The 17,013-nt window shown below is 42.4% G+C and overlaps 1 protein-coding gene and 1 long non-coding RNA gene across 4 annotated transcripts in view; one reads left to right on the forward strand and one right to left on the reverse strand.

Annotated features, from left to right (window-relative positions):
- LOC104875270 overlaps positions 1-8,459 on the forward strand; it is a 14,434-nt gene extending 5,975 nt beyond the window's left edge. Inside the window, exon 3 of the long non-coding RNA XR_784014.2 lies at positions 8,246-8,459. This is a non-coding gene — a long non-coding RNA (uncharacterized LOC104875270). The remainder of the gene's footprint in view (positions 1-8,245) is intronic.
- Atg10 (autophagy related 10) overlaps positions 1-17,013 on the reverse strand; it is a 227,104-nt gene that overhangs the window by 49,187 nt on the left and 160,904 nt on the right. For all 3 annotated transcript variants that reach the window (XM_010642752.3, XM_010642745.2, XM_033767871.1), the window contains one exon: positions 8,631-8,728. In XM_010642752.3, the coding sequence (XP_010641054.1) occupies positions 8,631-8,728 (98 nt within the window). The remainder of the gene's footprint in view (positions 1-8,630; positions 8,729-17,013) is intronic.

Below are 17,013 nucleotides of genomic sequence, written 5' to 3' on the forward strand. Positions count from 1 at the left end.
TTTTTTTTTTTTTTTTTTTTTTTTTTTGGTACCAGAGATTGAACTCGGGTCCTTGCACTTGCAAGGCAGGCCACTGAACCGCTGAGCTAAATCCCCGGCCCCAATACACTAAAATTTAACAGTAACTTAAGGATTGGGGTTATGGGTAATTTCACTTTCTTCTTTATGGTATTTCGTATTCTATTAAAACTTTTTGGTATGTGTTACTCTTTTTGATTAGAGAAGAATAATGGCTATAAGATTTTTCACACCAAACAATGCCACTTTTATTTGAGGACAATTCGAGAACCATGTGAGATTCCTGTGCTCAGACGGATGCACTATCTCTAAAGCTGTTTCTATCCAGCATCAACACAAGAACTGCCTTTTGGAAACACATGGGCAAAGTGAGTGACACAGAATATGAGGCCCGAGGGCAGGCAGTGATGCCACAAACGGTAGCTGGAGCAGACACCCAGCCGAAGGCAATCAAGTCAAAAACTATTTCAAAACTCTCAAATCACACCCGCAGGCTGCACTGAAAAAGACCCTGCCTGCCGGTGCGACCTCAGTGGTCTAACCTGTGCCTGCAGGAGGCCCAGGCTTCCCCACACCAAACCTCACCCCGCCAGCCATCTAGGGTCCGGCCAAGGGGTATCCACTAAGGGGACCATTTTTTCATGTTCTAAGCTGATCTACGTAGCAGAAAAAGTTTGTCTCTTCTAATAAACTTGTCCACTTCCTTCTGTAACACGATAAAGCAACTTACTTGGTTTTTTGCTCTTCTGAGAAAGCTCAGGAACTTCCCGGAGCCTGAGTTTTCTGTTAAAACAGTCTCTCCCCCTCCACCACTTTGTTCTTATTCACTTGCTTTGATGATTATAGTACATGTGTGCATTATTATATTTGGTGTTTATCACTGGAAATACTTTTGCAATTCAGATTAGACTGAAGAAAACAGACTGAGCTAATATACTGAAAAAAATAACAGAAGCATACAATAAAGTAGTCACACACACCCTTGACTTGCACACACACTTGATATACTCGGTATTATGTTTCTAAACAGCTAATGCTTTAATTATATAGACAGCAGATGTACTGCAGGGAATGTGGTAGCTGGCCTGGGAAATAATCAGTGAAAAGGAAGTGGAAATGAATTACATGTTAAATAAATGCAGGTTATATCATATGTGTACAGCAACAATTCTACCAAAAGCAAGATAAAGCGAATGACATCTTTCCTAGGAAGCACAGCACACCCTCCTTGCTGGGGACCCGAGACGCCCCCAGTGCAGAACCTGCAGGGATTTCCCTCTCCCCACCCTCTCTGCCTGCCTGACCCACAACCTCTGTCTTAGAAACTGGGAACAAGAATATGAATATCCCTCAGACTTGAAGTTTAAGAACTAACATGTTTATTAAAAATTAAAAATTGATGGTAGGTAATTATCCAAATGGAAAGTGCTAGGATGAGTAATATTAAAATGAATTATTAAGTATTTTAAATGGTATTTTATTTTTATATTTATAAGCCACTCCATTCCTAGGCATAGAAACTGTAAGGATCAATGAAACACTATGCAATTCTTTAAGTAAGGACCCTGTGTACATTCGAGGCATGTGCTGAGCCAACAGTGTAACTCTGGTGGGGAAAAGGTCAGCAATATTCTGATCAACCAGATACACACACAACAAAGAACACTAATCCGTCTCTTGTTCTTACTGTCTGGTGAAATAAAATGTCAACATAGAGAAGTAAAACTCAAATACGACAGTATATCCTGGCTATTTATGAGAAGCATATCCTCTTAATTGTATATCTCAAATACTCATCTAAATGGGACAAAACAAAAAAGTTCAGAAATCATTTTAACAATAGTCAAATAATAAGTCTCCCTTTTTATTTAGACTGATTTGAATACTTAGCGTTTTGTGGTCAGAAACTTTGAAGAGAAGTTGGATAAGAAAATATGTCACATCGATGCTTTATGGTGTTTAGTATGCAGTTAAGACTTCCCATGGATGCTCCAGGATGTCAGGGCCACAAGAATATTTTAAGAAAAACTGCTCAGCTAAAGATAACAAGGAAGTTTCATATACTCGTTAGTCTAAGGAAAGTCTGCGGTACAAATGAAATCCACGAAAATGTATTTGTTCCCAAAGAAGAACAGTGAGGTGGAGTAGGAAGTGTGCTGATACAAGAATGAACAGAGAGCGAACTACCCCGGCAGTGGGCAGTATTCACGATCATGGTGCATACACAGATCGACATCTAAAAGTAATTACTAGCAGAGACAGAGAAACACAGCACTGCCGTTATTACCCTAAGATCAAAAGAAGCAAGGACGCCCGGGTGGGAGCACATTTCACCCTCCGGAGGCAGGAAAGTGTGGCAGGATCACTGGGAACAGGTGAAATGTCCTAAGGTTTCCACAGAAAGTCTGCAAGGCAGACCTCTTACTGGGCCGCCATAAGCTGCCCCTTGAGGTGACTTCCTAATGCCTAGAACCAAGATCTAGAAATTCAGATTCAACAGATTAGCAGCAAACTACAGACAAAACAATCAGAGGATGTCTGCGCCGCCATTTAAGTAAAATTTCGCCATGAAAGAAGCCAGCCCTGGAGGTGGCAGCGACCTGAAGGAGCAGCAGAAATCCATAAAGGCTGCTTAATTGTCATTTAAGAATTAACCCACTTCCAGCGCACGCAGATCCTACCAGGTGCTCTAAATTGATGTCATTAGGAGCCATCAGGAAATACCCATGGAGACCGATGCCAGCACTGCCAAGTTCTGTTAAACAGCTGTGTGTTTTAATTGATTTGTATTATTTAAAATAGGAACAGTTAAAAGTCAGTTATCGGATGTTGTGTAAGAGACGGGGATGTTGTGAAGACTCCAGGGAGACTGAGTTCAGAAGAAAGCCAATCACTGGGAACTTCACTCAGGCACTTAAGATTATTACTAGAGGAAGCACAATTAAATCATCAGTTTATCAGCCATCATTATAAATCACCGGGCAACGTATTAAGCTTCATTATTGAAGAATCCTTAACCAGTGACTTCCTGCATCATTGAGTCAAAAGCAATCTATTCACCAAAAGGTGCCTCAAGAGTTTTGTGCTTTTCGTTGTTGTTTTGTGTGTGCTGTGATTTTTTAAAAAAATTTGTCATGGAAAGAAAATGAAACTGTTGAAATTAATTACCATATTTTTGCATGTTTTAGGCATGCAGAGTCTCCAGTGAAATCAGGGATCTTAGATAGCAAAGCGAGCACCGAGCACTACACAGGCTCCTCCCACCCCACTCTACAGATATTTAACCTTCTTCCTGCAGGGAGGCCGCAGGTGCCAGCAGAGGAGGGCAAGGGACCTGGAGTTTCTTCTCAGGCATCCTCGGTCAGCAAAGCACCTCCAAGTCTCGGTTCCCAGGTCAAAGCACACGTCAGGCCCTGGGAAGAACGCACACGTCGGGAAGGACGTAAATGGTGGGCTGCTTCCTCGGCTCATGGCAGAGAGGCGAAGAAGGGCCTTGAGGAGAAGGCGGCTGTGGAGAGGCCATCGCCCGGCGGGTATTGCGTGTGCACATATACACGAGCCATGCGTGTGCACACACGCAAGTAAAGCAGCGCAACACCAACACGGAAGACTCTGTCATGGCCTGGGTTTGTGAGAGTAGGGACGACATGTCTGGTCCATGATTCTCCTTGGAAAATGGCCAATCCAGGCCCAGACAGCAATCAGACCACAGCAGTGTGCAACAGCCTGTCATTCCAGAGAGAAGGGAGCCGTCAAAGACACAGGCTTTCTGTTAAAACGACCTGGGAGCTAATTTAACAGAGATTTTTGCTGGTCAAAGATACAGTGATCTATGTACACCCATGTTTATAGCAGCGCAACTCACAATAGCTAAATCCAGAAAGCAGCCTATGTGCCTGTCAACAGATGAACAGATAAAGAAAACGGGGTGTTCACACACTATGAAGTACTACTCCGCCATAAACAAGGACAAACGTAGTCCTTTGTAGGAAAATGGACACACCCTGAGACCATAATGTTAAGGGAAATAAATCAGACACACAGCTTAAATATCACAAGGATTCTCTCACATGAGAAAAGCTGAAGTAGAGCAAAATAAAAGATAATAGGGAGGAGGGCAGTAGATATTTCTCATATGGGAAGGGGATCGAGAGTTGGAAAGAAGGGGCTGGGGATGTAGATCAGCAGAAAATGCAAGGTTCTGAGTTCAATTCCCAGTAAAAAGAAAAAGCATCCCCATCTTCTTGAGCCGGCCGTCGTGGCGCAGGCCTGGAGTCCCAGCACCCAGGAGGCTGAGGCGGGAGGATCGATGAGAGTTCGAGGCCAGCCTGGGCTACAAAGTGAAACCCTGTCTCAAAACAAAGAACAAACAAACAGATTGAAAGAGGGAGGAGAGAGGGGAGGGCAAGGGGAGAAAGGAGTAGAGACATGCTGTGTATGAGCAGCAGCTCCACACAAGGACTGGAAGCACTGTGTATTGCCAAAAAGCACTAAAAAGAAAGACCATCAAGACAATCGCTACAAGGAACTGAAATTCATAAAATATTTATGTCCATGAGTTCATAAATACTCATTAAACAGACTCCTGTCACCTCTGGAGGCCGACAGAAAATGGATTCATCACCCAGAAAGCTGAGAACAGCGGGGGAACGCAGCAGCTCCTGCGGTGTGCTTTGCAGGCAGCTGGGCTGGGGACAAATGTGGTCACCACACACAGGACCCGACTGGTACAATGAAGACGTCACCACTTGGCATATCTGAATCACACTGCGGGCGCAGGCCGTAATTCTCAATGGCTGCTAACACCAAAAACAGAGCAATGACCAACATCGCATGCTTCCTTCCGGGAGAAACACCCAAAAAATCAAACCGGAATGTGACCAAGGGCTAGAAAGCCTGCAGGGAAGAACACACCGAATGACGTCACAGACACACGACAGAAAACCCAGGTCGCAAAACGCTGCGGGACAGAAAACTGCATCTTCACCAAAAATGATAGGAAAAAAAGAGAGGGAGGAACGAGAATCTGCACTGATTCAAAAAGTCACACAAAGTGTTCATGGTTTTAATGCATCGACCTTATTTGTATCCCAATTCAGATAAATTCTAAAGACAACGTGAACTGAGGAAATTTAAACAGCAATTGCTTACTTGATATTAAGAAATTATTAGGATTTTTAGTTCTTAGGATAGAGTTACACTTACACTTTAGGAGTCCTTACATCTCTATAAATGAAAACTTGGTTTTTTAGGTAATTGTAGATTTATGTTCAGCTGAAAGAAATGATGCAGAGCTCTCCCCAGCTCCCCCAGCTGTAACTACGGGACAAATGATCTCCTGCTGTGAAACTAGAGGACCTTGTCACAGCCAGGCCACCCACAGATGCAGCGCGGATACAGAGGTGTCCAACTTCCCCACCTTTCCTCTGCCAGCCACACCCTTCCCTAGCACCCAGTCCAATGCTGTCATTTGGAAACCTTACGGAAATGGAGCCCCACACTACGCACCCTCTTGGGGTTGTCACTTCGTAGTCAGCAAAAATTTCTGGAAGTCCATCCACACTGCCGAGCGCATCAGTGGTTGGTTCCTTTTGACAGCTGAGTAGTATTCCACAGTAAGAGTGCATCAGTGTTTAAACAGCCACCCACTGACAGACACCTATGTTGTTTCCATGTGGGACTATTCTAAGTAAAACTGCTCTGAGAATGCATGTCAGTCCCTTACTTTACTTAAATATTTATGAATGAGGTAAAGTGATGTCTAGGATTTGCTTCAAAGAATGAAACCATCTGGGGCTTGGGTCACAACTCAGTGCAGAGAGTGCTTGGCATGCTCGGGACTTGGGTTCAAAGCCCAGGAGCCAAATAAATGACTAAAGAAATAAGGCCACATGCCAATAAGTGTATTCTGTAATATCTACTTTTGTATCTTTAAAATTTTTCAAAATAACCTTTTTAAAAAGAAAAAAATTACTTAAGCGACCACCACATCCCACACACAAGCACATGCATCTTCAGGCAAAACTGAGCACCCGCACCCGTAATTCTGTGGCAGGGTCGGAGCATGGAGCCGGCACCTCTCCGCGCTCCTCACCTCCTTCTGGAAGTCCCGCCCTGGGCTCCGGGTTGGGATGCCAGGTCTCCCCAAGCTGGGTAATTACCATCACCAAGGGCATGAGATGCGCAGCGCCTCGTCCTCTGAAGAGAACGGGACCTCCTCGTGGAGAAGAATGCTGTGCAGACACAAGCGTCATCACCAGAGATGCCGAGCAACAAATGACACGAGCACAGCCAGGCCTTGGAAGGAGGGGAGACGCATTCCTTATTATGCAAAGGCTGCTTCTGTGTCTAAGCCATGCCGGAGGACAGGATGTTGTCATCGTGTTCAGTCTGTAAACTAATGTTTCTGCGGCAAAGCCCTGCAAATGGTGCCTGCTCTGTGCACCACTGATGTCCTGTCAGGGGCTTCTCCCCCAGGGCTGTGCGACACCTGCCCTCATCCTCCTAAAGATGCCATGTTTACTCCACATGATCTTTTACAAGAATGAAAACCATTCTCCCGAAGACAGGATGCAAAGGACAAGAGGCAGACACCAACTCATAAACCCACGAGGTTCAAAACCAAGGACTCAAAGGACGTGTACGTGATGACTTCCTCCTGCCACACAGTGCGGCCGTGGTGGGTTCCGCCTGCTTGGTCTGTGAGGCCGGAACACACACTGTGCTGCATGACCCGAACGCTTCAATCAGAGTTCATCATGAGAAGTAAGACCCCGTTTCCAGATCAGATTCCACTAGGACACATTGCAAAGGACCGTCTGCATCTAATAGTGAAGTGGTTTGGTTGAATCAAACATCGCTCCTGTTGCGTGAGTCTCTGCTTTGCCGTTAGGACAGGTAATACTCATTGTGACAGGATGTGATCTGTGCCAGCACAACTCCATGGTAAGGAGGAGAAAATGGCCCACTCCATGCCTATGAACTGAAATGCATTAGTCAACTCTAGTAGAAGCAATCAACAGACACACTGGTTCACGCGTTCGGTTTAAAGGCGTATGAGTCACTGGTGGGAAGAAATCTATTCACGACATCAGATCAGGAAACTAAACTACAGCTGAAGTCAAAATCTTGTTCCTACGTCCTGAGGCAGAGCACAGGGAAGCTAAAACCACACAGGCCAACAGGAACGGAACTGCAGGCCGGCAGTGAAGAGGCCAGAAACAGCCACCAGCGAGAAGGAAGCAAAGGCAGAGAAGCATGGGGACAAGCACCGAGGAGGAACTGAGAGAAAGGTGCTAAGGCTGAAGTTATGTGCTTTGAATCACCCCTTTCCCTCCTCTGCCATCTTCCACAACTCCTACAACCCATCACTGTCTGGGCCCGTGGACTCCGGTCTACACCTGGACTACCAAGCCAGAGTTCCAGAGAGAGCTGTTTTCGTAATGTTTGGTAGTTTCAGAGAAAGGAGAGTATGAGAGAGAGGTGGGAAATACACAGACAGAACACAGAGGGACGGCATGAACCCTGGAAAGAATTCCAAAAACAAGCTGCCCAAGATGCCAGAGCAGCCGTGCTGAGCAGGAGCTGTGTGGAGGGGAGCTGTGCTGTGGATGGACTGGGAAGGGCAGGGAGGGAGAGGAGGCGGCCACACTGCTGCGGCAGGAGAGGTCTTTGGACGGTGAGAGACCGCAGGAGAAAGAAGTCGGGACAGAGCTCAGAGGCCAGCAGGAAAAGAGCAGAAATGCAGGGGTCAGAGGCTATTCCGGGTCAGTCATGGGCTTAGTCCAGCAGGGTGGCAAGGGGAGGGGCAGTGTAAAGACGCTTAGCACCAGCTCCGTCTTCAGGTACCACCTAGAAAACGGTCCCTCGCAGTCACGGTGGAGAAAGGACTTATGAGAAGGGAAGGGTCCTCCTGTTGCCTGGGAGCAAACTGCCGCTACTATGATCAAATACACAGAGGGCATGACAATTCCAAAGGCTAATAACGTCAGTCTTAGAGGAAGCTCGCATTAAGCTTGACAGAGGCTTGGAAAAATAAGCTTGACAGAGGCTTGATTTAAGTAAAAATTACTTTTAAGAAGAACATGTGATTGGTTGCAAGGTAATAAATATTTTTTTTTAAATTCTACACTAGTTAACTGTTCATTTTGGCAATGCAGCACTGACTTATATGACTGACAAGTCTATCATCTCTGCTTTGCAAATCTACTCTTTCTATCTCCTTTAGCAACCCAAAGGTCGATGTTTCCATGAGTGCAACATCACAGACAACACAAGCCGAAGCCACTGTGCCTTCGTGCGTGTGCCAGCGGGGCTCCAGCTTTCGCTTACAGAACACAGATCCGCCGAACACCGCGCTGGGGCTGCTGTTGGCGCATGGAGAAAAGTTAAAGGGAAAACCAGACGGGTTGCCCTCGAAGGGCTCACAAAATAATGGACAAGACAGACACTGAGTTTTGTTTTTTTTTTTTAAATCCACATATATCATTCAAACTGTGCTAAGTGCCATGAAGGAAAATTACTGAGTGTTAGGAAAGCTTGCAACAGGGATGCTGTGGCAAGGCTGCGTGTGGGTGGAGGGAAGGTCGCGCAGTAGGCGCGAATGCTCTCACCTGTTGGGTGATCGTGTCCCACGGCCCCTGAAGCAGCCGAGTCCTGTAGCACTCATGGACTCCACTCCAGATGTCCTGCAGGGTCAGTGGTCTTCCATCTGTGAACGCGCATAAAAAACGGAGTTAGTGAACCAGGACCCAGCAGCCTCAAGAACCGGCAGAGGATATGGGTCTCAAAATGTTTACTCGTTCACACATTTCTTAGGTATCACAAGAATGCTGTGAGAATGTCTATTTTTTTTTCTTGAGAGAACATTAAACATTTAAACTTTTCTCCTTTGCATCCACCTAGCAGTTAAATCATCTACCCATTCCTTGCCCCCAGGAGTTATACAAAATAAATAAAAGCCAAAAGTGTTTTAGAGAGATTCGAGCATTGGCATAGGACCAGGTAAATGGATCCCCTTTGACAAGGGTCCCTGTGGATGTCTCTGAGGCATTAAAGCTCTCTGTCCCTTGAAGCAGAGACCACCCCGTGCTTCTCTCACTGCCCCACTGAGAATCTGTAAGGTTCACATCACTCCACGCGGTGCTGTGGAGAAGACAGAGAAGGAAAAGGAATAATTTCTTCTAGTCACGGACTGACCATCTAACAGGGAAACTCTGACAGGTACATGAGTCCTAAAACCAGTAGGCAGACAGCAGTCACAGCCAGAAGACCAGATGGTTCCCTGCCATGCAAAGGAGGGAGACATCAGCACCAGCCAGGAGCTGCTGGACAGAGGGACACATGAACCGGCTGTCTCAAAGAGGTCATAGAAGCTTTAGTGAGCAGTAACTCTTTACTGCTTGGGCAATTTTAATCAATGATCTACATTTAGTAATCATCAAATAATGTAGTTTAAGAAGACTACTACTATGGCAGTTAAACTTAAGGAAAACATAGGTATCTATTTAAAAAAAGGAAGCAGAACAAAGTAGTTACCTAGACTTTCTAAGCACATCACTAGAAAGGTGTCTAAATGATCGAACTTAGTGCTATTTGGCTCCCTGAGAGCGATCACATCCTCAAGGCCTTCAGGTGTGCTGTTTTCCATAGACAAATGCCAGTTTTCCTTAAAAAGAGTAATACACCACATACTAAGCCACTGGATTCTAACATGCATTTGGCCGTCAAGTGCAACAAAACTTAGGAGAATTATCGACCCAAAAATTCCAAGCAACTAAAGACCACTGCAGTCTTCAGACTTACAGAATATAATGTACAGGGTGTGAGGGTAAATCTCTAGGTTTATAGTCGAGGATCAGTTTAAATACTGAAGTTGCCAATTACTTTCTGTGTGCCTGAAAGTTTTTGCTTTCAGCTTTACCTGTAAAATGAGGATAATCCTTTTGAAATTTGTTCTCATGAGCTTGCATTAGCAAAGGCACCCGAGGACTGTCAGGCAGTAAGTAAGAGCTCAGCAAATATCAGGCATCTCCTTCCAGCCTGCTCCAGTATTGCAGTAATGCTCAGGGCTAAAAGATTCATTTCTGGACTGTTGTTTCTGAGAATGTTCCTGTTTCCACACCATGCACGTTGTCTTTGATACTGTAATGTACTAATCGCATAAGCAGGACATTTCTCATGTTTGCCCTGGAAAGTTGAACTTTTCCTCAACCTTTATTTTCAATAAATAGCAATAGAATATTTTGATACATTTCCAATAAGTATCTTCATCTTGGCATTTATCTGGCGGCAGGAGACCATTATCTTGTGATAAATAGTTTTATTCCATTGACATTTCCATGTCTGTAAAATGAACAAGATTTATTCATCCAATTAACATTTGAATGTCATGTTTTGGTACAAGTTGAAAACAAGCTGCCTTCAGTGTGGTGTTACACTGTTTTCTGAGCACATTTGCAGAGTAGGGCCGAACTCTGCTCTTAAGAGCCGTGTATCTTCAAGATGCTCATGTTCACATGTGAGTGTGTGTGACTGCACAGGTGTGTGTTAGAGTCAGAGGGGCTAATATGGTCTTAAATACCTCATGTCGAACAGTAAACGATTGCAAAAGGCTGACATGCTTTTAAAAGAGGTTTTACAGTCCAAGTCAGAAGAGATCAAGTAGTGAAGAGATAAAAGGTCAGGACTGATGTAACTGCTAATTTTATAAATTAGGCAACCGAGGTGTTGGGAAATACAAATCCCCTCAAATTATGTAGTCAGCACCCGTGTTCTTCCGCTATTTCTACGTTCCTGGGGGCAGAGGCTGCAGACGCTTCATACAACATCTCTGGAGGGGCCGGGGATTTGGCTCAGTGGCTCCACTGCCTTTCTTGAAAGCACAAGGACCCAATTAGATTCACCCCCCGAAAAAGAACAGAAATATTTATGGAAAAAATAGGAAATTAAAGAATATTTTCCTCCACATTACCTCCTCTAAGACAAAGCTCTTCAGACCTGGAGGAGATGGATGGTTTAATGTCTGGTATTTGGTGATGCTTTGATTCTGCTCCTTAGAATCTCAGTCAGTGACGTGAGCTTGGAGGGTATGGTCAGAAGTCACTGTGCCTCCTCTCCTGGGTGCATGCATACCACACGGTAGGAGCAGTAGCCCAGCAGCAGTGTGGGAGGCCCCCAGAACAACTGTAGTGTTTTCATCAGGTGGGATACAGAATTGAGACTATATACCATAAATTTTCAGACATATCACACCTAGAAAAGTGAACTCCTGGGCCAGGGATGTAGCTCAGCAGCACCGCACCTGCCTGGCAAAATGTCCCTTTGCTTTTAAATTTGTATGGTGTTTTGGCGTACAACTCAGTGGTAAAGCATATGTTTAGCACACACAAGACCCTGGGTTCAATCCCCAGCACCTCAAAAACTTACAGTTAGGAAAACTTTCTTTTTTGAGACAAGATTTTGCTGTATAGTTCATACCGGCCTTGAACTCCCTGTGTAGCACAGGCTGGCTTCAAACTCTCGGTCATCTTCCTGCCTCAGCCTCCCAAGTGCAGGGATTACAGGTGTTTGCTGTCACACCTGGCTATATTTTTAAATTAAAACACACACACACACACACACACACACACACGAAAACATCAGTGCACCTTTTCTTTCTTACAGTGCTGCAAAACCAGAAACCTAGGAATCACACTGCCTTGCTTGCTCTTTCTCAGCCTCATGTCTCATCATGAAAAATATGGCCTGTTATTATATTGCAAATTTCTCTGGAATCTGTGCTGTCTGTTCCATCGCTCTTATACAGGCGTTCAAGTCCAAGCCCCCCAAAAGAGCCTGCCTTGGTCCTCTGGGCTTCAGGGCTTGATTGCTGTCCCTGCTGGTTTCAAACACAACATGATGTAACTTCCTTGCTGAGCATGGTTCTCTGGTCCCCCTCCTTCCACCTCTGAAGTCCAAACACTCAGGCCTCATGGCCCTGATGAGTGAGCTGTCTCCCCCACCCTTCCCTATGATCAGCCCTTAGGGTGCTGAAAACAACCCACCCACACACCCTCTCAAACCAGTCACTCCTTTGTCCTGTTGGGATTTTTTCATAGCAACCATCTCTCTAGGAAATTATTGTACTTTCTCGTTCATTCATCATTCCCTGTCTTTCCTAATTAGTAGGCAAGTTCCCTGGAAATAGACCTTGTTCCCCACCACCTGGACGAGGGTCTGGCATACCATAAATGGTCACTAAAGACTGGAAGATGGAAGTATACTTTTCCCCCTGCAGTACTATGATATAACTATTTCCTACATTGCTAAAAGGTCAGCATTATGATCTACTGGCTATGTGTGAGTATACTAAAATAGTGCACTATAATATACTTATGTATTCCTCTGCTGCTGGTCATTTAAATTATTATCAGCTTTGAAATAGTACCTGGCTCAACATAGACACAAAGTAAGTTGTAGCCATTTCTCTTCTTTTCGATTATTTTCTTTTGATAAATTCCCTAGAATGGAATTACTGAGTCAAAGTGAAAAATAACTGTTTTAATTCAAGACAGAAAAACTAGTAGCTCACCACATCAAGATTCTCCCTGGGGTAATGAGATAAGAAGTTAATTTTAGAAAGAGGTATCTGTATAATTTGGCACTATGTATGCCAGGCATTGTTTTAAGCCTTTGTGATGCATTAGTGAACAAAACAATGGATACGTGGAGGTTATGTTCCAGCTGAGCTGGGGCAAGGATGCTACAGGAAACAGGAATGCAGTAAGTGAGTATACCGCATCGAATATTAAGAGGCAATATGTGCTATGGTTAAAAGAAAGAAGACAGGGGACTAAGGAGTGCCACACATGGGTGGGATCGCCAATTTTTGCCTCACTGAGAAAGTAACGTGAACAAACACTGGGCAGTGTTAGCTATTCAGATACGTGACAGAGAGAAGGATGCACATCACGGAGAGGGAGAACAGACCATGAAAGGCTACAGCAGAGCATGGTAGGAAAACCCCTGAGCACTTTGCAGGAAACACACAGCTTATTAATTTAAGCACACACAGCTGTAACAAGATATAACTGACATACACACAACACATTCAAAATGCCTCATCTCCACAAAGATGGCCATGACATACTGGGAAAAGGAACAATTCAATAGAAAGAGGTAGCAATTTAAAATATATATGCACTGAAAGTTTGTCCACCTAACTTCATAAAACAAAAACTACTGGACACAAAAAGACAGATGCACTAATACACTACAGATACAAATACACTGCAGACACCAATACAAACCACAGCAAGGGGCTTCAATACTCCACTCTCACAAATAGACAGGTCAAGCAGAAAAAAAAATTAACAATGACAAAATCAGAGTTAAACCAAACCACTGAACAAACAGAATTAACAAATATCTAGAGTGTTTCATGCAACAACAGAATATACATTTTTCTCAGCATCACACAGAACTTCTTCCAAAACAGATCATATCCTAGGTCATAAAGCATGCTTAAATAAATTTAAAAGAATTGAAATAAGTCTCTGTATACTATTGGATCACGGTGAAATAAAACTAGAAATCAATAGCAAAAGAAACCACAGAAAATTTGCAAACACATGAAGATTAAATAATACATTGTTGAATAATCAATAAGCAACAGAAGAAATCACAAAAGAAATAAAGTTCCTAGAATCAAACGACAATGAAAGAACAACATACTAGAACCTATGGGACATAATTAATGCAGTTATAACCGGGATGTTTATAGCTGTGAATACTGTCTACTCATTTCAAGAATTGAGACATCAAAGATAAATAGCCTACTGATGTGTTTCAAGGTCCTAGAAAGACAAGAACAATCCAAATCCAAAACTAGCAGAAAGAAATAAATTATAAAATCAGAGCAGAAATTAATGAAATTCAGTCTAAAATAATGTGAAGAATCAATGAATCAGAATCAGTTCTATAAAAGGATAAAAAAAAATTCCTACCAAAAGAAGGAAAACAAAAATTCATACCAATGCAATTAAAAATTTAAAAGTTCTTTAAATTTAGGAGGTTTGATTTTTTTTTTTTGGAGTTCTTAATACATACTAGATATTAGTCCTTTGTCTGAGGAGTACCCAGTGATTTTTTTTTCCCATTCTGTAGGTTGTCTCTTCACTCTGTTGGTGGTTTCTTTTGCTGGGCAAAAGCTTTTTATTATTAGTTGATCCCAGATGTTAATTCTTTGTAATATTTCTTGTGTGATTGGAGTTTTATTCACAAAGTCTTTGCCTACACCAATGTCTCCAAGAGTTTTATATAATCTTCAGATTAAGTGTTTCAGTTTTAATATTTAGATTTTTGTTCCTTTTCGATTTTAGTTTAGTGCATGGTGAGAGATATGGATCTAGGTTTATCTTTGGCATGTGGAAAGCCAGTTTTCCCAGCTATCTTTTTTCCAGTCCAAAAATGGACATCTGAAATGAATAGACACTTTTCAGATGAAGAAGTACAAACCAGCAAATAAATAAATGAAAAAATGTTCAACATCACTGGTCATTTGGGAAATGCAAATTAAAACAACACTGAGGGCCAGGGATTTAGCTCAGCGGTTCCGCTGCCTGCCTTGCAAGCACAAGGACCTGAGTTCGATCCCTGGTACAAAAAAAAAAAAACAAACAAAAAAACAAAACAAAACAAAAAACACTGAGATTCCACCTCACTCCAGAAAAAATGGCCATTATCAAGAAACCAATCAAGAAGAAATGCTGGAGAATCTGTGGGGTAAAGGAACCCTTCTCCATTGTTGGTGAGAGTGCAGACTGAAGCAACCACTATGGAAATCAGTGTGGAGATTCCTCAAAAAACTAAAACTAGAAGTTCAAGTCAACCCAGATATTCTCCTTCTAGTTATCTTCTCAAAAGAGTTAAAAGCATCAGACCACAGTAATATATGCATATTCATGTTTACAGCAGCACAATTTATAATAACTGAATCTTGGAAACAGTCCATATACCCATCAATGGAAGAATGCGTAAAGAAAATGTGTTTTTAATATACAGTGGAGTACTACTCTGCTGTAAAGAAGAATAAACTTGCGACACTTTTAGGTAAATGGATGCACCTTGATACTATAATTTTAAGTGAAATAAATCAGACACACAAGGTTAAATATCATATTGTTTTTCTTATGTGAGAAATCCAAAAGGTAGCCAAGGAGCAAAGTGGAAGATAGATCCTGAGAAGTAAGAATTTGTTCAAATGGGAAGTGGAACCAGAGCGAGGGAGGGAAGGGAAGGAAGGTAAAGGGGGTTAAAGAAGAATTTAAAAATGAAATGGAAGGAAAAAATGAAAACAAAGCTTTTGCAAAGGGGGAGAGGAAAAAAGGTTGAAGGGAAGGGAGGAGAATGGGAAAAGGAGATTAATATATATTATGTACAAATTCTTTATGATGAATGCGATCATTATGTATGGTAAGCATTGTACCAACAGCAACAAAAAAGCAATAGACAACTCGAAAAAAAAAAAAAGAAAGAAAGAAAAAAGAAACAGGTGAAATCACAATGGATGCCACCCAAATCCAGAGGATTTTAAGAAACTATTTAAAGAACTCATGTTCCAATAAACTGGAGACACTAGAAGAAATGGAGACACATAAATTACCAAAATTGAGCCTAGAAAATATAAAAGCCTTGACTAGACCAATAACAGGCAGTGAAATAGAGATGGTAATAAAAACTCTACTAAGAAAAGCCCAGTACCTCATGGATTCATCACAGAATTCAACCCGAACTTCAAGGAAGATAGGATGCCAATACTCCCCAAACTCTTTCATGAAACTGAAAGGGCAGGAGCATAGCCAAACACATTCCTGGAAGCCAGCATTACCCTGGTAGTAAATCAGACAATCAGAATGAGTATATCAGAATTAAGAGAAAAAGAAAACTATAGACCAATCTCTTTAATGAACATAGCTATGTAAAAATTCTCAAAAAGATACTGGAAAACAAAATGTGATAAGTGATCATGACCAAGTGAGCATCATTCCAGGGATGCAAGGATGGTTCAACATATGAAAATCAGTAAATGTAATACATCACATAAATAGAAGTGAGGATAAAAATCACATGATCATCTCAACAGACCCAAAAATGCTTTGGTAAAATTCAGCAGCCATTTGTGTTAAAAAATTCTGATGAAAATAGGCACAGAAGGAACTTATCTCAGCTAGATAAAGCCGCTTAGGAGAAACCCAATGCCAACATCATAATAGGGAAAAACTGAAAGCCTTTACTCTAAAATCAGGAACAAGACAAAGATGTCCACTCTCAGAACTTTGTTCAATAAAGTACTCAAAAATTTACACAGGGCAATCAGGAATGAGAAAGAAAGAAAAAGGGGTATGCATAGGAAAGGAAAAAGTCAAACTATCCTTCTTCACAGATAATATGATCCCTTACATAGATCACCAAAAGCACTTCACCAAAGACTCCTAGTACTAATAAACAAATTCAGCAAAGTAGTGAATACAAAAATCAATGTATAAAAAACAATAGCAAGCTGGGCGTGGTGGTGCTTGCCTGTAATCCCAACACTCAGGAGGCTGAGGCAGGAAGATTGCTGTGAGTTTGAGACCAGCCTACACTATATAGTGAGTTCCAGGTCAGTCTCAACTACATGGTGAGATCCTGTCTCAAAACAATAACAACAACAACAACAACAGCAACAAAACAATAGCATTCCTGTATGACAACAATGAACGCACTGAGAATCAGGTCAGTCTCAACTACATAGTGAGATCCTGTCTCAAAACAATAACAACAACAACAACAGCAACAAAACAATAGCATTCCTGTATGACAACAATGAACGCACTGAGAAAGAAATCACAAAAACAATTCCATTCACAATAGCTTAAAAAATTAATACTGAGTAATTAACCTAACCAAGGAAGTAAAAGACCTATAAAAAAAGAGATTGAAGAGGACATTAGGAAATAAAAAGACATCCCCTGT

Source organism: Fukomys damarensis, unplaced genomic scaffold, assembly GCF_012274545.1.
Source record: "Fukomys damarensis isolate Sample0158 unplaced genomic scaffold, DMR_v1.0_HiC HiC_scaffold_3, whole genome shotgun sequence".
Classification (NCBI taxonomy): domain Eukaryota; kingdom Metazoa; phylum Chordata; class Mammalia; order Rodentia; family Bathyergidae; genus Fukomys; species Fukomys damarensis.